At 46.8% G+C, this 22,512-nt stretch overlaps 1 protein-coding gene across 1 annotated transcript; it reads right to left on the bottom strand.

Annotated features, from left to right (window-relative positions):
- Nucleotides 1–2,007: 2,007 nt before the first annotated feature.
- Nucleotides 2,008–18,533, bottom strand: LOC144739023 (rho GTPase-activating protein SYDE2-like; the record flags this gene model as incomplete). Its single annotated transcript, XM_078622022.1, is given in 8 exon segments — nucleotides 2,008–2,496; nucleotides 2,498–2,685; nucleotides 5,004–5,235; nucleotides 5,570–5,751; nucleotides 13,565–13,691; nucleotides 17,423–17,827; nucleotides 17,829–18,212; nucleotides 18,214–18,533. Coding segments are annotated over 8 exon segments (2,327 nt in total), but the record flags the coding sequence as incomplete, so codon positions are not given.
- Between the last annotated feature and the right edge of the window lie 3,979 nt (nucleotides 18,534–22,512).

The following is a 22,512-nucleotide window of genomic DNA, read 5'->3' as shown; positions in this document are numbered from 1 at the left end:
GTTAAGCCGCGTCAGGTTTAATGGGGACACAACCTCATTCTTTAATAAAAATGGAAGCAATGAATTCATCTATTTAATTACAGGAATAGTGACAAAGAAATGAGCATACATTACAAAATAGTGTCTTTACACATAAATACTGAATACAAGGGTCGGTGAGGAAAACGCATCGTTTATGTCAGTAAAGCTTTTGACCATGCAACGTTCAGTACCTTTAAAAAGAAAATCAACACAGCTTAATCCACCAGAGACGAGAAACACATATATACAGAATAAAACAAAAATAACAATAGCACTTTTTCTGCAAAAGCATGATTTTATCATATATTTTACAGCAAGAGTTGTACCATTAGTCCAGCACATTTAGGATGTGTACAGGTAGCTTGAGGGGGGGAGAGGAGACGACTTCAACACTACGAGGTCATCCGAAGTACTTAAATACACCACAGAAATATAAGCTGTAAAAATAATATATTCCGCATACATTTATATAATTATGTACATATTCATCATGGTTAAATACTGATCATTCGGAATCCCTGGATGCGTAAAACATCCGTCGTCGTCTTTTTTTTTTTTCAGGCAGCCGACTGAAGAGCTGTGGCTCGTCTCCGCCGCCTGCCGAGCTTTGTGCTTCACATTCACCAACAAACCGTCAGAGGGGGGACTGGTTGGTGTGATCAACTTAAAGGAATAGTCTGACATTTTGGGGTCACACACACACATACACACACACAGACACACACACACACACGCTCCACCTGGACCTGTCCAACACTCTCTGCATCAAACACACAACTTTAACAGGCCTGAAAAGTCGGTTTCTCCTGATATTCAGCCATAGTTTTTTTTTTTTTTACTGCACCAACAATCGACCTTCTGCCTCATAAGTGCGTTACTGTTGTATTACGTTTCAATAGAAAAGCTCTCTGCTGCCTGAAAGAGGGTATCCACCATAAAACTGAACGTTCACAGTGATCTTCCTTCCAGCAGCGGCTCTCAGTCTCAGCTGTCGATGGGCCCCGTTCCTGAAAGCAGGTTTGCCCATCCTGAACCAAAATGGCTGATTTTTCAATTGTATTTTCGTACAACCTGGCAGAACTCTAACAGAGTTGTCTTCAGAGTTTCATATCTTGGAATTCAGTTTATCAATAACTCTGAAATGAGGACAATTCTGCAGTTTTTCCTCATTTCAGGATGAAGAAATCCAAGATTTTTTGCTGAAGCTGCTTTCTGGAACGGGCCCCTGTGGTCCTACACACCTGATTGCAATCCGTCATTTGAATCAGGTGAAACAGGACTGAGACGCAGCACTTTTAAGAGACAATCTGCCGTCTGATCTTTTCCACACAGACTGTACACTTTGAGGTGCATCATGGGAAATGTAGTATCCATATTAGGAGATACATTTAAGATATTTGGGAAACTGTCCATTTGTTGTCAATTTTCTCTGTGTACATTTAATAACTTAGTTGCTTTATTTTTCTTGGAATCAATTCTGAATTGAAATGTTGAAGCCCTGCAGAGGGTTTTTGCCCCCCCCGCCCAAGAAGTGCTCCAACGTCCAAACAGCTCTGTATTTTTAAAGCTATTTCACATTTATCTGCTTTGTCTCTTTGTTATTGCCCAGTTCAAACTTGTACCGTGGACCGGATTCACATGCTGAAACGTCAGCATATCGTAGGAGGAGACGCAGCTTATTTCCGGGTGGATGACCCTCTCATCGCTCCCCCCTTCACACAATTAAGGCACCTTTCTCTTTAGCCCCTGAGGGTCAGTGACTTCTTCTAATGAGAAGCGACAACAACCACGTGGAACACAAAACCGGCCGACGCAAACGGAGTAAGACGTCATAAACGGAATGTCTGTGGATCAGGTACAAGTGCGTCTGTTAGACTCCTACAGCAGCATGGTGCCCCGCCGCCACGGTGGAGCTCCACGGTGGAGCGGCGACAGACACCTTGAAGGGTTCACTGCCGACTCATCGGGTCAGTAGCGTCAGTAGCGTCAGTAGCCGACATTGAGCTTGTTCTTGTTGAGCTCTCGCTCCAGGTTTCCGATGAGGGTGTCGATGCTCTCCTGCAGGTCTCTCAGGTTGACTCGGTTGCTGAGCACGGGGCTGATGTCCTGGATCTTCATGTACGCCTGGTACGTGTGCTCTTTGGGCAGCCGTGGTGGCAGGATGTGCTCGCACACCCTTTCGTCGTCCTCCTCCACCAGCTGCCTGCCGGAGATGTCGCCTTGCTCTTGTTGCTCTTCCTCCCCTTCCTGGTTTTCCTCCTCCTCCTCCTCCTCCTCCTTTGCTGACTCCTCCACCAGAATTTGCTCCTGCTCCTCAGAGACCTTCTGCTCTTCATCCTCCGCCGTCTCCTCAGGTTTCTCCTCAGCTGCCTCCGTATCCTCGGAGGGCACGTCATCATAGTCCGCCTCCTCTTTGCTGGCGGGCGGCAGCAGTTCAGAAGGGAAGTAGTTTTCACCGCAGCGACTCCAGTCCCCCGGCGTAGCGGTTGCTTGGGCTGTCCAGGCGCCCCGGCTTGGGCCGCAGAACGCCTGCCATCTCTGCGTCGGTGAGGTTCAGCACCTGGGGACGCTCCTTCCTCCGCCGGAGAGGTGGGGCTGACAAGTCAGAGGAGGCCAAAGAGGCGACAGGGGTCGGGGACGAGGACAGACCGAGTGGGTCCACAACTGGAGACAGAGACAAAACACACGCTTAGTTCATCACATGGAGTGAATCCTTCCAGGAATCAACGTTCATTTAGCCTGAACAATCTCGCACCAATCCGCTAGCGAGCGACCAACTGGAGATCGAGACAAAACACAGTCTTAGTTTATCGCTGAAATCCTTTGAGGGATCAACGTTTCATTTCAGCATGAACAAGGCTAGCAGCAGTCGGCTAGAAAGCTAGCAACCGTAATATGCGGGGGGTGGAACAGCTACGTTGTCCCCTGCGGAAATGCAGTTAGAAATAGGACGTTTTAGCTTGTTCGGCGACAGTTACAGACATGTCATGTTATATTCATTTACCAAAATGTTTCAAGGTGAATAAATGCAGTTTTGACTTTAATTAAAACTACAAATATAGTAAATGAATAGAATCTGTGCTATACAATCGGGCGTGGGGACGATTTCCTCAGTAGAAAAGTGACAGAAACACACTGCTTTTACAGACGTCAGCAGTGAAGCGAGTCCATGCTCCAGGTCATGCAGAGGTCACACCACAGCACTACTGGACCGTCCTGTCCCAGACACTGAGCACTGCAACCAGCACAGCCCGGTTACCTGTCTGTATTTGTCTTTGCTACGTTTGTTGACCCCTGCTAGCTGCCCCTGACTGGATCGAGGAAGGACAAAAACAAACAACCACAGTTAGAGAAGACTGGCACGTCACGCACGCGTGTTAACCTTCAATAACTGAATAAAAGTGAATTATTTCTCCAGTTTAGTCATCAGGATGTTCACATAGCACTTATGTGCAGGCTGTTTTTACAATACCTGAAGCTAGCAAATGTCAAAAAGAAACAAAAGTTCAGTAAGAAAGTCAATGTGGATCAGTTCATCATTCGGTTATAACACATGAAATACCATAACACAAAACACACACACAGACCACATTCTCGCCTTCTTCCTGCTCTGTCGGCCATCTGCTCACCTCCGTTTACATCCACAATGCGTGCAACAATTCTGCACACATTCCTCACCGCTCTCACACATCCGGCATCAAGTGTCAATATTTTTTCAGAAAGTTGTCAGACGTCCTTGAAATTACTGCAGAAGACATGGGAGGCTCGAGCGACAGGCCTCTGTGGTCTTGTGTGTGCTGTGTGTGTGTGTGTGTGCCTGTGTGTGTCTCAAAATATCCCATAATGATTGTGAAACGTCAGAGTGAAGCTTCAGGAGGTTCACGTCAACGCTGGAATGTCTGTTAATTATAGTCCGGGCGCTGTACTGGGGACGACGGCAGAGAGGAGGTGCCACTGACGGTGTAAACAAAACACTCCGCAGCTGAACCTTTGGTGACATCGGCTACGGAACGCAGGCTTGAACCGTTTGGAGTAGACAGGGCTGTAAGGATAACTGCTTGTGTGTCTGGATTCTGATTCAAAACACGACCAGGAAACAGAGGAAATGTGATCAGCTGGCTCCAGTTGAACTTCGACTACATGTGTCGGACCATCTCCAAACCCGTAGACCCGTGGGCGGAACTTAATGATAATTAGAGTGTTGGATGTGTCAAAGATTGTCTGAAAACTGATTTGATAGCATTAGTATTATTACATAGCACTAAATACTCCCTTTCGACACCCTCATGGACAATAATTTCCCACTGACTTCCTTTAAAACCATCAGTGAATAATATATTTTCTTATTGTCACATTTGTGACATTTTTATACACAAAAGAAAGGGATTGGGAATGGGAACCCCCGTTTGTGAGGGTTGGCCTGACGTCACTGAATCTGAACGCCCTGTGACTTGGTTGGAGATGAGAAATTGTAAAAATACTATAAAAATCTGAAATTAGCTGCTGTGACCACCAAACTTCATGCAGCCTGAAACGCCGTATCATCATTTCTCAGGTCAGTAATCTCCCGTTCCCTTCACATTTCTCTGTGCTGCAGCTGAGCAGGCGGACAGATGATGTGCGGCTGGAGTGAAGATCCGTTCTTGGCCGGGATTTATCAAAAGACAAGTGGCGGGGGTTGTGGGTGGGGGTGCACGGGCACGCCTCAAAAGTTTGGTTAGAGGCTCCCAGGCTCAGTCTGCCATGATGAAGCACTCTGTTTCATTCGTCGGCGTCAACAGATGGCGGCTGATAGCTAACAAATGTTGGTGTGTTGGTGGTGGAGGACCTCAACCATCAAAGCAGCACTTTTCCTTTGTGGACGATCAGCCACTGAGCTGACAGGACGTCACAGAGCGCTGGAATGTTCCGACAAAACCCCAAACCAACCTCACCCTCTTCCTTTTCAAGTAAAGATACATCCTCTACTGAGGATCAATTACCAGGCCAGAGCTGCAGCAGGTAGTGCAGGACCTCGATGTGCTTCTTGAAGTGCAGCGCGCTGGCCAGCTCCTCTGAGTCAATGAAGACTCGGTTGGTGTGGCAGGACGCCTCCTGGCGCTGGCTGAGCAGCACGGGCCCGAAACACACCGCCAGGTTCTGGCACGTCATCTTGTTCACTTCTTGGTGGGATGCCACCAGCTTGAGGTGGTCCAGAAGCTTCCGCAGCGTCATCTGACGTGAGGACACACAAACACAGAAGGTGTAGTGGAGCCGTTCATGCAGCACGAACACACTCCGGTAAAAGTACAACACCTTATAGTAGGTGGTAGTATAGTATAGTATAGGTAGTATAGTTGGTAGCAGATTAGAATCAAACATCTTCCATGTCAGAGGACATTCTGAATGGAGAGTTTAGTTAAGGATGCAGCTGTTTTTTACTTATTTGTTTATATTTAAATATATACCTCCCTTCAGTGGGTTGTGGATGGATGTATTTGTATTGGATTTATTTTTTCTGGCCACCATGATCACCACCAGAGGTGACAGAGGAGCGTGTGGTCCTCACCCTCTCCACCTCCGGGAGGTTTTCCAGCAGGCTGACGGTGTGCTCTGAGTCGTTGTGGTCGTTCTCGCAGCCCGCTGCTCCCATACGCAGAGGTCTGACGGCCATGGACTCCAGCACGGCCTCGTACAGCGGCTTGGTGATCAGAGGGTAGGGCAGCTCCCGCAGGTAGTCCTTCAGTACCCCTGTGGAGAGGGACGCAAGTCAGACGACGACAGGAGACGAGCTGGACGCCGCAGCTTAGTCTGTCTGTGTGTGTGTGTGTGTGTGTGTGTGTGTGTGAGTCAGAGGGGGTTTACCTGTGAATTCAACATGAAACCCACACTGTCTGAAGTGCCTGAAATATTGCTGACATGTCTTTTCATCAAAAGCAAAAGGGAATGGTCTGTGTGTGTGTGTGTGTGTGTGTGTGTGTGTGTGTGTTGGGTTGGGGGTGGGGGGGGTGACACTGGAATATAAAGGCTCCTGGCAGTGTGACAGCTCTTTGTGGTGAGTGTCTGCTCTCTTTCTCCTCTTGCAAAGGAGATGGATCAGTTTTCCTAGAAGTCTGGAGGCAGTATAACACTGGTCACACACACACACACACACACACACAGATGGTTTGTGTATGAAAAGGATCGTTTTATACGTCTGCAATAACCTGCAATAACCAGCAAATAAAGAGCTTGTTTCATCAAACCATTCACAAATGGGAAAAGACACAAAAGAGACAAAGAAGTGAATCTCTGGTTCCACTTTGTGAAATGAAATTAAGCGACATCAAGCAGGGAACTCGAGTTGCGGCACTCAGCTCCCACAATGACTCCATATGTCCTCGCTGCAACACATGGCCATAATAGGCCTTTGTTCAGACCGCCAGCAGGCAAAAGGCTTCTTAACGACCGACTGGAGCGCTGATGATCGGTCACAACTCTTATCAGCAGCTGATCAGCCGTTATCAGACGACGACCTTCAGTGTGCACTTGAACCCAGTGTGAGGTGGGAGAAGACAACAGGAGATCACTGTTGTCTTGTATCATGTGCTCATGCCAACATGTTTATCATATGATGTCAAAGTAGCCATAGCTGGTTGGCTGTTTGTTGAAAAGCACGGACATATATTGAAATAATATTTTTTTACAATTCTGTCCTTCACCGCTTAGGACCCTGAGTGCATTTAATGTATTATTATTACTACTACCATTATGATTTTTATATTTGTCCTTTTTAATGTGAATACATTTAATGCATTTTGTATTATTATCATTATCATGATACTTAATTCATTTATACTCATCCCAAACAGCAAGGAGGAATAAAAAGGTTCAATGTGTATCCTGTACAGGTATTAACATGTCCTAACACACTTTTACTAGTGTGTGTTCTGTGTGTTTTCTTCTTCCTCCACCCCAGTCAGTCAGTCAGATATTCAGAGTGTGACAGCAGCTGACCACAAGTACAGATGAGAACACTCATCATTTCATTTTACAATAAGGTCCTTGTTTATCTTTGACACCACACATTTTCCTTAGAGCTCCTCTAACTCATGACTGTGTGATTCAGTGGATGGTGATAATCATCCGCTGCTGGCCTCAGCCTTCCAGGAAAAGAGTTGGGTTTGTGTTCCCTCTGCTGATTGCAGGTTAAGGTGTTTGTGGGCGGAAGCGGGAAAAGAAGCCACATGTTAACATATCTACAGCTCGAAATAGACAAACGTCTGTGCCAACGATCCTGTCGTCTGTCCGAAATGAGCAAAAAGGCCCGATTAGGAGGGGGAAATAGGAACCTCCTAGTTTTGTTGGTCTCCTTCCCACTCACCCAGGGTGTTACAGCTTTGCCTCTATTTACAGTGAACCACAGTACAATTCACTGTAAAGCCACTGACAGGCTCAGAGAGGAGGGCACAACTTAACACGCTCACTTCTTAATCCAGTAAGTCGCAGATCTGCTCTTTAAGGCAGCCCGAGGGTTAACACTCCGCAGTCAACTCCAAACGGGTATTGTTGGTCCACCCGCCATTAATCTTACATAAACAAAGACATCACAGTACGAAGACCGGGATTTTTTTTTTTTTAGGTGATGACAAATTTAACTTGCTTTCCAACAGGGAGGCTGCGCGACAGATATAGAATATCGGATTAGGTGAAGGAAAGAGCTCGATCACTGAGGCTTTAGGTTCAGTTTCTGCACGCACACACGTACTGCACACTTAAAGAGGTTTTACAATATATCTGTCTGTCTAAATGTGAGAATGAAAAACAAATGAAAAAAATACTAAACTAAATATTCCCTATTTATGTTCTCTTCTAATTTGAGTGTGTGAATTACTCGGTAATAAAAACTTCAAAAATGGAATAAATATGACGACTAGAATTGTATGAATGATAAAAACTTTGTAAGGGTGACATTGCTTCAATGAGTCGAAATCAGAGAGAGAATGGGTGTTGTGTCTGCCGCCAGCGAGGCGCCTTGTGAACGTCCCTTTAACCCCTAAAACGTGCCAATGAAGCATCAAGCAGATAAGGACTGTGGTTGTAGTGAGCAGCTTCCAGGTGGGGAGGTGATCAGGAAACACTTTCAATATGGCCACCAAAGTGGTTACAGTTCATCCTCAGGGGAGCCAGAGTCAAATGATTTAACAGACCCAAACGTGTGGAACCACATGCTGACACCTGAGGAACCATCTGAAGTAACAAGCTAAAGGACGTCGCCACGGGGACTGAGGCCACGATCTGCATCATGACGTCTTCTTGTGCTGTTTACCTGTCCACAAGTATTTGTATGTCTAATGTTTCATGTTTCTTGTTTGTTGAACTGACGTCAATTTAAGAAGTAACTTACACCACGGTCATTTGTCAAAGAAACAGAAATGGGCTCGTTCATTTATGTTCTCATGTCTTATCCAAGCCCTAACTCACGTTGTGGTGTCACACTGTTGTCTGCTGTTTTTCACTAGATTTTTGTCTTTCTTCTCCATTTTTTTTTATTCTGCATCATCCCACCATCCCCAAAATTTTTGACCTCTCCAAACAAGTTGAAGGAAATGTTAGAATCCTCCATTTTGCTCTTTTTCCTCGTCTAATGTCCAGTTGTTGTTACTGCTGACAACGGTTTAATGTTGACACTGTAACAGGTTGTGCTGTGGATGGAGATTAGAAAAGTTAACCTGGAGCTGCCAGCCAATCAGAGCAGTATTCTCCCAGATAAAATAAATGATGCAAAACAACAACAGATTTGTTGATCTGAGCTCAGATCCAACACACACAGATTCCGCCGGTGGCGCCGAGGAAAAACAACATTCCATCCCAGCTCGACCGCAGTGACGGCCAAGTCCTGTCGCAGGTGATGTGGCACCATGTTTCTATTTTGTCTTTACCCCTGAGAGAGAGCGCGATAAGGACGTGTAAACATCCACTCGCCTCGATGCTGATTTACAGATTGTGTTGAAATGCTTTGTGAACGTCCTCCGGCGACCTGGTGTCAATCTTTACCAGAGGTTTCTTCAGATAAGAATCATCTGCTACGTCTGCCCGGAAGCAACAATGAACCACGTGTTTGTATTTTGCCATGGCAATGTTTTTTTGTTTTTTGTTTAATATCCGGAATTAATCAAAGGATGAAATGTACCACTTTTTGTTTTTTCTTTTCTCAAATGGAGGCTCCAGAGCGGGTGGACGGACCCTTTGACCTTCTGCAGTCCACTGGATTATCTAGACACAACAGCAAGGACAGATTCATGTTCGCATCCTGTCCAGAAAATAAACATCCTTGTTCTGAACCAAAATGCAACATATGGAAACACAAACATACTTGTGTTTATGTAGACGTTCAGCACTAATCAGTCTGTGCTTGTGTGTGTGTGTGTGTGTGTGTGTGTGAGGAGAATACTGCCATTCAGGTAAATCATTAGCCGTGCTATGAGTCAGTGTGTGTGTTTACCTTTGTGTTTTTCGCCTCTGTTCACACCTCACTCACATAAACTCAGGTATGCTCAGTGAGATGTGAACACACACACACTCAGACACACAAGGTCATGGACTCAGGAGTGAACAGGTGTGCCCCCCCCCCCCCAGGTGTGACAGTTTCTTTCACAGCAGCTCGCTCACATTCAAACTCTTTCGTTGTTGAACCGCTAGAATAATGTGTGTAAATCAAATAACGTCAAGAATCCAAAGCATCCGTGCAGGCAGGCGACTGACGCAACTTTCGAATTTCAATGCTCCCAATGTGCCACCAAACACTACAAGGAACACAATGCACTGGGGCACGACTCTACCTTTGACCTCTAGTTTAAACAAAGCAGAAGGTCGGTGCTCTTGTCAGTGCTGCAGTCAATGCCTCGCCTGGAGAACAAACAGGGGTTTGTTCTCCATCCTGCCCCCTCCCTGCTGTTCTGCACGCCCCCGCAGTACCGGGGTGTGGGTGGTGGTGGTGGTGGTGGGGGGGCTGCAGAGATGTGTGTGTCCCCTGCCTTGTCCGAGTGGCACGGTAAAGCTTTACATTGTGGTCCCGTCAGCATTTTCCATCACTCCAAAATGAGCAAAACAGCAAACCAGAGTCCAGAAATGGGGACGGACTGGGTCAGACCTGACAGCGGACACATCGCAGCTCTTCCTACGACACGTGCTCCATTTCCGAGCAAGCGACAGTCGAAGAAATATTCTGACACCCACACAGGCCCGGAGTTCTTTATGAAGTGGTTGCCTGCTTCCCCGGCCTGCCCAGGGTTCAGCTAATCCCCCATGCGTGAGCCAAATACCATCTGTGTTTGTTCGGCAACAAAGGGGGGCACTTGTTAATGACTTTCCATGTCTTCACTGGAGTACCTCCGAGAGTGGGGGCCGAATAAGACGATGGAAAAGACCAGTCAGACGAGGCAAATTAAAGACCGCAAACTAGCTTCCGTGACCGTGGGCGCGCTGGTTTTACCTTCACATGTCAGAAGACAGATATTTGAACCAGTTCCCATCACTGGACCACTTTAGAGGCTTAACTTCCTCAATGAGGCCAAACACGTTAAGCAGAGAGTTTAATCATTAGTTAATGTCATTACACTGCCCTGGAACCTTTTTTTAACCTGTCAATCATTGTGTGCTGGTTCGCCTGACAAGTAAATCGTTGATCGAGCGTACTGACGTATGTACGAATGTTTATTATACTGAAGTTTTAAATATCCGCTTGATGAAGGCATGACATCATGACTGACAGCTGTCGATCATGTCATGAGCGCCATGTGGAAACTGTTTGGATCTCCTTCTGAGAAGGGAAACAAACATCCAGGGAAAAGGGTTTACACCAGCTCCACGACTCGACAACAACCAACGTGAACGCACACCTGCATTCACTGCATCACCACGAGTATGGAGCTATGGAGTCCACAATGACCTCCTCTGAAACTGGCTCTATGTGACCATTCATCACGACATCCGTCACATGATCAGTGGACAATCAACTGACTTGACCACAGGCTGTTTTTGAAATAAAAAAACATGACAAATTCCACTCTGATTGGCTGACAGCCCTAATTCATCCATCAATACAGATGTTACATGATACTTATGGCATGTACATACGTATATGTATGTGTGGGTAGTAAATCCTATCTTTGGTTGTTTTTCTGTCAGTAGAAATTGCAACAAAGAAGATTTGCTTGTTTGAATCAAGGTAATGAGTAAATGATGACAGGAAGTGATGGAGAGTCCTCATATCACAGCTGCTTCCAAGCTGCTTCCACACTCCTCCGATGAATGCCCCAGATCAACTCGGCAGCAGAGATCAGCTGATATCGCCTCCACGATATGCTCCCTCGTGTTGGTGGAACATTATTGTTTCTGTGAATGAGTTGTGACTGTGATTGAAACAATAGGTGGGCGATGCGCTGAGCATGTTTTGCAAGCTTTGCCTTGAACTCTGACCCCCGGCGTAATCCCTTTCACTGCCTCCGCTTCGAAATTAGTCCGTGTGACAAGCCAGCTCATCCGTTCGCTGCTGGCCTGTTAGCATCCACACACACACACACACACACGCACACACACACGCACACACACACACACACACACACACACACACACAGAGCCTCTATTTCATTGTAATACGCAACTTACCTGTTCAGTTTTTCTAGAAACAAGGTCAGTAAACCCGTTTCACTCATCGAGGCTCATCTGCAACATCAGTTCACTTGGCGGAACAAAGTTAGGCAGCAAGCAAAAACCAACAATCCGCACTGGTGCGGGCCCTTTTTTCCAAACCCGCTGAACTGTTAACTGTGTTCTTTGCCCTGCCATGCAAATGCATGTGGATCAAAGCAGACATGATAGGACGACGCCTATGCGGGGCCTCTTCCCAAAACCAACAGCAGCTCCGAATGAACAGGGGTTTCCATGGTCTTCCTCTTTTTGTGGGGAGTAAAAAAAAAAAAGGATTGACCAAGAGACTTTTTATAACTTGTCTCAGTCCAGTAGTGACACAGCTGTTTAAAGGCTGAGTAGGCGTTTTTACTTTCTTCTCGTCTTTATTTCTTCTTTACACTTGAAGACATCTCAGTCAGACAGTGGACAGAAACAGCCCCATGGCCCCCTCTCTACTCCCCCGTCATTATTAACTCTCACCTGCATCTGTTCATATGACACTATTTGTGTCATAGTTACACTCCATGTTTTATAGTCAGGTGGGGGGTGGGGATGTACTTTTCCATAACCTGGGGATATACCCGGGCTGCCGTGACCGTCCCGACCTTTATAACTGCCAAGCCATGTTTTGACATTCCCATTATTTGTGTTTGGGTGCCCAATAGGCATCATCTTGGTGAGATGGGAATCTCGCTTTGTGTTTTTACCTTCACGCTAACAGCCCAGATTGAAAGGAGGTGTTTTTAATATTTGCTTTGTAATGTCACTCCTTCTTTGGGAACGTCTCATGCGTATCTGCATAATCCTGTTGACTTGTTTACATTTGAAAAGTGTCTGACTTGACTTGAACGTGACCTAGAAGGGACAGCAGAGAACATGTATGAACCGGGAGCCTGCCGGGGGAGGAATGGCCTGAATGTACAACATACTGTGATTTGTGAGTGTACGTGTGTGTGGGCCCTTCCCTCAGGCACTGGTCCATACCGGGGCGCTGACTGCTGGAATGCTTTTACTGCAACTGCTGGATGCACACACGTGCTGACCAGATCTGGAGCAGACACACCAGTTCAGACGTGTCGCCTCAATGCACTGGATCAATACTGGATAATAACACCCCGGTTATTTCCTTATTATCACAGAATCCACACACTCCAGTCTCCTGACTGACTCATCGCGACAACAAACGTAAGCTCAAGTGTTTTTTTCATATTATTTCTCCTTCATTGGTCTGGGCTCTTTCTTTCTCCTTCTAACCTCACATGCTCCCCCAGTGTCTATGTGGGTTCACTCTGGGTACTCCAGCTTCCTCCCACCTCCAAACGCATCCATCCATCCATCCATCCATCCATTTTCTTCCTCCAAAAGCATGCTGAAGGTGTGAATGTGAGTGTGAACGTTTGTCTGTCCTTCATGTAACCCTGATGAGCTAGTGACTCGTCCAGTTTGTACCCTGCTCTGTCCGCCCGCTGACAGCCGGGATCAGCTCCAGCACAACCACGACACATAACCCCAAGAACATTGACTGAATGAACAAATGACAAGATGGAGTTTCTTTGGAGGCTGGTAAATGTTATGTAGAGATTCCCTAACCAGGTCCTCAACATACAGGCGATGATAGAAAATGTTCAGATGTGTCTGGAATCAGAGGGATTGACTGTTTTTGGGCTAATTCAAACGTAGAATTGCCTACGATTTTACCCAGTGAATCTTCTCTTAGGGACGACAGAGTGGTTGTTATTACACCGATCAGACATGGTCAAACACTGATCAAGACGAGTAAATGGAATGTTTTGTACACACAGTGTCACGCAGAGAAACCACAGTATGTTTTGACTTACTGCTAATGAAACTGTGTGTGTGTGTGTGTGTGTGTGTGAGAGCCTCAGCTCACCTGTGATGACGTTGATGTCAGGATAGGTGTTTTCACACAGCTCCACGCTGTGACTGTCCCTCTCAAACGCCTCACGCAGCTCCTTCTTCACGGCTGCAGAGCCGCACAGGCGATACAGACCCACCACCTGAAAACACACACACACACACACACACACACACACACACACACACACACACGCCATATGACATGGTTCATGCAAAAGTCCAAACAGACTGACATTTTTTACAAATCAACGTCTCCGCCGGCACTCAAACAATGTGCTGGATTGAAGCCAAAAGTGCTTTCAGCGAAAAACAGCATTTCAACTCGCGAATCTCAAAGAAACCGCAGCACGTTGGAGCTGTGAATATAAACACGCTGTTATTTCCAATTCTGACATGTGATGACTTATTCTGTGCCTTCTGAACTCACGTCCTTCCTGATACTCCAGTGGTTGAATATGTATTCTTTTACTGATCTTTAACTGAATTACTGAAAGTTCTGTAAGAAAAAGACTCAGAACAATTAGCAGCAAAATGTGAGTTTCAAATAAGTAACGGCCTGTGTGTGTGTATATGTGTGTGTGTGTGTGTGTGTCCCAGTTTACGCTCTTGAGTGAATGTGAATGTGATATTCTTTTGACAGAACAGAGAAAGACTTTCAGGCAAACAACCCAGGAGCAGCTTTAAAAGCACTCAGCAATAAGCTGCTGATGTTTCTTTTTCTAAGCCAGCAGAGTTTGACCGAAAGACACTTTTTCCCCGAGACGTCGACATTTGATAGTTGAAACCAGGCACCAATTGTCTCCTTGTTATGTTGGGATTAGACCCCGGCTGCAGACATACCATAATTTCTCCTACATGTGTCTGTCTGGTATGTGGCATAGCAGACCAACTGGTGTGGTTGCCCCGGCAACGTGTTAAGTCAGTGGGCTGTGAATGGCGGGTCGGGTCTAGTTCCAAACACACACACACACGGCTGCTGGTCTTTTCGGGCTGTGGTATGAGCACTACAATGTCTCCATCCCACCAGAGCAACTATTTGAACGCTCTCCATGTGGAGTTGAGCAGTGTTTCCGAGACCGCACACGAGAGGGAGAGGGGAGGTGAGATTATGTGGGGATTTGGCTTTGTGTGTGAGTAAACACAAGTCACTGGGCACAATGAACAACAAGTCCATTCAGAAAAGAAAGGGGGGAAAAAAGAGTGTTTGAGGGGAGAAACGAGTGCAACAAACAGCTGTTGGCAGGAGAAGGCTGCGCGACTCCGCCGCCGCCCCCGCAGCAGCAGCATCAGCCCGTGTGCCCAATAGTTGTGACGAAACATGTTACCTCATGACCGTCGGCCCAAAGAAGGGATCCGTCTGAAATCAGCTTAATGACTTTACAGAAACGTCAAAGGAGCAGAACGGAATGAAAGGAAAGGGCACTTGACCACGCTAAAGCTCTTGAGTGTGCAGCTCAAGTCCTTCCAGCAGCTTTGCTTCCTGTGCTCCCCGGGCCGACAACCCGATCGCAGGTGGCACAGGTTGGTCCTCCGATGTGTTTCCACATGAGCCTCACCTGACCACGTGCAGCCGGATCTTATTTTACGCTGAGATAATCAAGTCCATCGTTTCCAGGCTGCACAGATCACGTGACCCGGCACATCGGGTCAGAACGACAAATGGGAAATGCCAGAATACCAAAAAAAAATTGTCTTAATCATATGGATGTATTGAAGTTGCATGTTTTTAATTTGCAAAATAGGTTGTGTTGCATTTTAATAAGTTTGACTTGATTTGATAAGATAAAAGGAAAAAGCGATGTCTTGGAGAGACTGAGGAGGCCAGCGATGTGGGTTGACTGTGGGTTTCGTGTGTCCCCATCCTCCACTGCCATGTATGGCACCAAGTAGGTTACTGGGATGGCTCCCGGTAAAACAGCTCCGTTTAATGGCCACAGAGCGCTGACGTCTCTGACAGAGACATTATCTGCCGTCGTCTTTTCAAAACACCACAATCAGGCAGCATCTTAAAAGCCTTCTGGAGCCCCCAGGTCATGTGACTCAAAGAGACTGGGAGGAACAGACTCCATCAAAGATGCATGTAATTATTTGTGAGAGGCACAACGCTGCACGTCTGGCCAGGCATGTTTGAGATACTCAACCTGAAGACTGTTCCCCGGATCCCCTATCAACCCCCAACTAACCCCTGTTGGCATGGACACCCGGGTGGGGGTGGGGTGGGGGCAGACTTGTTACTTGTTCTACTTGATCTCAGCTGATACTGAGTGAACTCTACAGCTCTGTAATGAAAGAAGCCAGCAGAGTGTGTGTGTGTGGGGGGGGGGGCGCTGCGTCAGTCTCCGTAACAAACAGAGACGGGATCAGATAGGAATCATAACGCGACCAGACAAATCAGAGCAAATTACACAAACAGAGGAAACGGGAGCTGGCAGACAGAGCGGAGGTAGAGGGAGCTGCTGCAGGTGGAGACAAAGCACATCGGCCATCACGCCATCGCCACCGCGTCACTCGTCACTTTCATCTGATCCACACAGCATTTTGACTTTCCTCTGTCACAAGTTCTCCTTCCAGAACCATCTGTGAATCTTGTAGCAAAGATAGCGAACATTTTCTTCATCATCTCTCATCTGAGTTTGAATACTTTTGTGAATGAATTCAAATGTGAAGGAGACTGAGGACATCATATTAAAATGAGACTGGTGCAGAGATGAATCAATTTCTCTCTTCATAAACAGAATATTTAATTGTCGTCAAATGGGGAAAAAAATAACCCGACCTCGCTGCTCCAAAACAGAAAAGGAAAAGAAAAGAAAAAGGGATGTAATTTTGTGTATTTACGCTAAAATCTATATATAAATAGAATTATAATCTGATTAGTTGCTACATTAATTGCGTTTCTACTGCTAGAAATTCCACGTGGTGCATGAGTGTTGGAGCGCCGGCTGGAATTTGACAGACAGGCTCCTTGCAGAGGCCCAATGTTTGCCTACTGGCCCCCGGCACCCGCTGCCCCCGGCATGCCCCCCCTACGGTGAGCAGTCAGGAACAATAGGCCGACACTTTTACTGCCACTGTCTCAACTCCAATTAGAAGAAACGCAGTCGCCTCGCTCCTCTTTCTGGACTGAGCTGCCGGGATTCACAGAAATATGTGGATCCAGGGGAAAACTCTGCTCCCCCCCACCGCCGTCACCACAACACCAGTCACTTAAATCTCTCAGCGAACGAGAGCCAGTCACCGCGGGAATGAAGTGACATCACGAGGCGCAGTGTGTCTCCGTTCTGTGCAGCTCCTGACCGTCATCCAGCATTATTTCTGGCTGCAGGGCGAGTGCTCATCTCACGCCACCATACCCAACTTTACAGTCTGAATGGAGATTATTTCCTACTCTTCTCCTGCTCACATACAAAAGAATGCATTATATAATCAAATTTGACCAAAGTGCTTTTCAAATGAATCCCTGGTTCCAGTTCACAGAGTAGCTTTTGAATGCACGTCGTACGTATATTCAGTATATTATTGACCTTTAATTAATTGATCTTTTTTTTATATATTTTGTTTCTTTTTCAGCTCGTATTATAGTTTTATTCTATGACGTGTCAATTTATTCTTGTGGTTTTTCATTTTTCTTTTCTGTTTGTACTACAGTTGTATTCTATCAATTCTCATTTTATTCTTAGATCTTTTCATGTGTATTGAATTGCCTTTATATATACTTGTTGTGCCTTAAGAAATAAACTTGGATTGGATTGTAACCTCCACAACATTTCAAATCCATTTTTAAATGAAACCACGGAAACGCTTCAGCGTCACAAATTTTTAAAATGGTCTGCTTAACTCTTCTGCTGGGATATTTCAAGGAGAACCTCACCTGACAGCCTCTCTTCTCGATCTCATTAATGCACTTGCTGATGAGCAGTGGCACCATAAGCCCGGTGTCCTCCCGGTCCACCACCCGCCACGCCTCCACGCCAAACACCTGGGGCTCCCTGTTTCCATCTGGCCCGCCGTCCAAAGAGTTCTGCCACTGCTCCATCAGGCCCAGCTTGACGTAGATCAGCCCCCTCGGCTCCAGCTTCACCGCCAGCTGGTGGGAACGCGTCACCCGGAAGAGTGCGGGCAGGACCACCGTGCCGTGGCAGCACACGCGGTTGCGTCTCGGCGTGGGCTCCCAGCTGAACACCACCAGCTTCAGATGCTGGGCGTTCTCCAGCTCGATGTTGAAGGTGTGGTCCATATCCAGGAACGCAGTTCGACATGTGAGGAGAGCCGTTCGCCGCCTTATTCACAGAGTCCACTTGAATGGCGCAGTAGACGTCCCGAGAGTCAATGCGTGGCGGTTTGAGGTCTTCGGCGCCATAAAAGTGCAGACTCATCAGTCCAGAGATGTACTGGCTGCACTTTGGCTGCTCGGTGAAGCTGTAATGTCGGAATGCGTCAATGTCCAACTCTGTGCCGCTAACTTTGGCGCTTCCACCTGCATCCGTCTCCTTTCCTTTCCCTCCCTTCGCCTCGGAAGAACTGTGCTTCCCCGATTTGGCCACCAACTCCGGTGAGTCGCCATCACTTAGGTATCCCCCTTTGCTGGCCGACTTTGAGCTGCCGTTGTTCTTCTTCTTGCTGAAGCTGTGCTGTGTGGACACGCTGCTGTCCAGGTGGTACCCGCGAGATCACGTTCCGTCTCGCCTGCCCGCCCCCGGACGCGGCTAATCTCTGTGAGCCGGACGTTTGCTGGATGGCCTCCGACCCGCTGGTGCGGAGAGACTGGGACCTGTGCTCCAGATGGCTGCTGCCATGGGTTCCCTTGACGCTGAGTTTGCGGCTGAGCTCGGGGAGCTTCTTCATCTTCATGGAGATCTTCCTGACAGTGCGCGGGGACTTGATCTTGTCTGGGAAGGACCAGTTGATAGAGCTACTCTTCTTTGCAGGATTTGGACTGGAGGGTGGGGAGAAGCCGACGGTACTGGGCAGGTCAGGAACATCTGGAGAGGCAAAAAAACAGCAAATGGTTCAAATGAAGGAGGGGACATTCAGATTTGAATGTTTTTTGAACAGGAAGTGGAGAGGGACAGTCGCCTAAAAGCAACCTGTAATTGGGCTTGTCCACCACAAGCTTCCAGCACAGCGTGACTCAACTCAGCTCTCCAAGGCACAACTTCACCATCTCCTCCATGTCCCAAATTGTTGATGTCACGGTAAAAAAAACACTGTTGTGGCAGTTTTGCGCAGACGGCGCTGTAACGTCAGCCACCACATCAACGACACCTGAATGGAACCAAACCGAGTCGACCGATACGAGCTGGAACTGTGTAGTGGAAAAGCGCCATCAGACCCAGACTGCTTGGACACCGATATACCATCGATATTCAGTGTGAAGCGTGAAGAATATCCATTTGAAGGCAACGTCCTGGGCAGTTCTGACCTAATTAGACGTCTATAACATTCAAATTCGGGGGTTTTCAAGTTTCTATGAAGATGAAACAGATGTTGTTTTTTGTTGCGCGTTCCCCAATGAACTCTGTATTCTTAAGTCGACACAGCTCAGTAAAAGCTGCATTTACTGATCCTGCTTGTTCAGTGCTTCTCAACTTCAAGAGAGAAAAATCTACCTGACAAGAAAAGAAAAAGCTGACACAGCCCGTCCTGGGTTGACTGATTAAAGTGGAATCCGTCAAATTACGGGCATCGAGCTCGTCTCCAACAGAAAAACAGCAATTTTCCACATGCAGCGCTCTTTTAATAAGATTTCCTCTGTGGTTTCAGCTTACCTGCCTTTCTTATACTTTAGAGGGAACACCTCGCAGCAGGGTTCACAGAGGATTAAGTCTGGACCACATGACTCGCAAGAATTTCTCCTCAGCCTTTTAACATAAAAAAAGAATTGCTCGTCTGGAGGACGTTGTGTTGATGTAATATTTAGCAGTTTAATTCTGAGTTGACTGTCACTTGTCAAACACACTGAGTCAATGAACTGCGGCTGGAATCCTTCTATTTATAACAGTCCTTTAATTCTCTGTCTTATTGCTGTTCTTACAGCTGCTGTTACAAACACGTTTCCCTCAAATATTTCTGAAATATGATGCAGATGTGTGTTGTGTGCATCACTGAAACAAGCACATATATTTTTGCGTAAGTCTCACGAGTTCCCTGCCATGTCACTAGACCAACGAGTGACAGTGAAGTAGACGATGCATGTGTGTGTGTGTGTGTGTGCAGAAGCTTGCATATGGATGTGTGGTTCTCCATATGTATATATATGTGGGGAGGGGGCATGTTGTTGGTTTTTTATACATATATAATAGTGATGTATTTATGTTGCATGTTTTTATTTTGTAAAGCACTTTATGTTGGGTTTCTACTGTATGAAAAGTGCTGTGGAAATAATGTTTGATGTGATTGGATTTGAACAGCACATACGTTTTCCGACAAAAAAAAGAAGGAAATCTTTGGGACAGAATGTGCAGAGTGGCTCCAAGGCCCTTTTGTATCAATAAGCAAAACGTACGTGACCAAGCGGCCCTGTCACGTAACCGTCTTGGCGGAGGTAATAAACCTCAGAGACAACAGTGATTCTGTGTGAAAAACAAAGTGGAAAGAGAGAGAGAGAGAGAGAGAGAGACAACTCGACGCTGCCAATATCACCAACTCTATTTTCAGAGGGGACCTGCTATGCTATTCTGGGGTGAAAGGAGGGAGGCAGAGGAGGTGCAACAAGATGGAGGGAACGGTAAGACAGGGTGTAGCCAACAGATGGGGAACAAAGGCGCCTCTTGTCCGGGCAGAGCTCTGGATGTTGGACGGGACGGCTGGCAAAGAGGCTGGTGAATGTACAAATGAACGCGGCTGTTCGCTCGCATTCCTCCAGCAAACCATGTTTAGCCTCCGTTTCCCCCCTCGCTGAGTAGCCTTCTCTGTCACAGCTTCCTGCCAATAATAGACACAGAAGGCGCTCTGTGGAGGGAGAAAATGGGTGGAGGGCACTGGAGGTGCAAATTTGCCCAACAACATCTGGGGTGGGGTCGTGTGCACACACGGAGAACACGGTTTTCTTGTGATGATCTACATCTCTGGAGAAACTTTGAACCTTTTCATGCATGAATTATTAGAAAAGACAGCATTTTTTTTTTCAAATATTATTTCTATGTCCAATGACTCACATTTTTAGCTACTTTCTGTTTTCAAATTTAACAATCCTGAAGGACATACATAACTGTCCAATCTTAAATCGCTGTCCACTGAAGGGACTGTTGTGCATGAAGGGGTTAAATTGCAGCACACAAAATGTAAGTAGAAGTAGGACGTTGAGGAAAGATGTTGTTCAAGCTTCTGATCTAATGAATAACTGATTTATATGTGTTTGATCGTGGGGCCTTTGTTTGACTTATTTACTGCTTATTACTGTCTGTGATTCCACACATTCTTTTCCTATTAAGATACTGACACCCACTGCTGCCTGAATGGCTGCGGTTTATTTTTATATTTTCTGTTCCTTTTCAAAATATTGATCGGTGAAGCTGATGGTGCCAAAAGCCCAGGACATTATTTATGAGAAAAGAATAAGTAAAATGAAAAGTGCTCAGGCAAACTTTCATCGTATGACGAAAACTCGACTGTCATTTGAACGAATAAATTGTCCAGTGATAACCTGACGGTCGCCAACACACACACACGCACACACACATACACAGCTGTGTCCTCTGTAGCCTTTGGCCTCGTGGCAGCAGCCAGGAGAGTAACATGACACCTCACTAGCTGAGGTTCAGGAGCAATGGTTTGACACAAAAACCTCCAGGGCCGTGTTCTGAGGGTCAAAGGCCAAAAGGTCTGCATTCCACTGGGCGACACCTGAGCCGGCACCTAAATACGCACATGCACTCACCATGTTACTGTAGCACAAAGAGAGAGTGCATGCCAGCATGCATGCATAAAACACACACACATGCCCTCCCCCGACCCTGAAAGCCTACCTCCGGCACCCTGCCTCTGACACCTCTTGACAAAGCTCAGGAATTTAGCTTCTCACAACACTGGCACCAGACAGGTGCAGGAGGAGGGTGTGTGTGTGTGTGTGTGTGTGTGTGTGTGTGTGTGTGACAGAGCGGGACGACACGATCATTATCAAACCTACTTTTTTTTTACTTGTATTGTGAAGGCAAAGTGTGACAATGCCAATATGTAAATAATATCCAGGTTGTGTGAAATGTCCTCCAGTGAACCACCGATGGCGCCTGACGAAGAAAATGTGTGTTTCTGTGTGTGTGTGTGTGATTGGAGGAAGACAATAGTCGACCTCCGCTGATTACCGCCGGAGTACGGTGGTCAAACGTAGGTGTTTAACGCCAAGAAACACAAGTAGCATTGTGTGTGCTGACAAAGTTCTCTGTGGCTGGGGAGCAGCTCGGCGCTGCTCGCTCTTCTCTTGGCTCTGAATCATTCCAGGCCTCTGAGGGGGCAGCGGGAGCTTGGCCATTTCATCACAATGGTTACAAAACCGCTGCTAATATATCCAAGCATGCGGGCCTTCTCGCTAGCACAACATGGCCTCCTGCCAAAGTGGCCCGCGTGTAGCTTAGCTCGCCCACCTCTGCAGGCATTCCTACTCTGCTGAGACTCTACCCACAGAGAGGCAGCTAATTCCTGACAGCCTGCAGCCCCAGAGGAGAGAAAACCCAGAGGAGAGGAGCCCCAGAGAGGAGACCCACAGGAGAGCACCAGAGGAGAGGAGCCCCAACAAATATTAGATATTATAATGGCATTTACTTCCTCCTCCTGACCCCCAACCAAGCAATCGCCAGCTTGGATTCGTTTCCAGATCTGAACTGAGCGGCTTGAACTCTCATGGAACCCTGGAAGCGAGGGATCCTTCTGAAACCCCACAGCCAGCGTGACCAAAACAACCCCAGAAATAGCACCGGCCAAGTCAGATTGTCCAAACAGCCACTGAGGAGAACAAGAGATTGG

This window comes from Lampetra planeri, unplaced genomic scaffold, assembly GCF_965212315.1.
Source record: "Lampetra planeri unplaced genomic scaffold, kcLamPlan1.2.h2 scaffold_1259, whole genome shotgun sequence".
Classification (NCBI taxonomy): domain Eukaryota; kingdom Metazoa; phylum Chordata; class Hyperoartia; order Petromyzontiformes; family Petromyzontidae; genus Lampetra; species Lampetra planeri.
The sequence above is the reverse complement of the archived record's forward strand: the minus strand, read 5'-3'. Positions and strand labels throughout refer to the sequence as shown.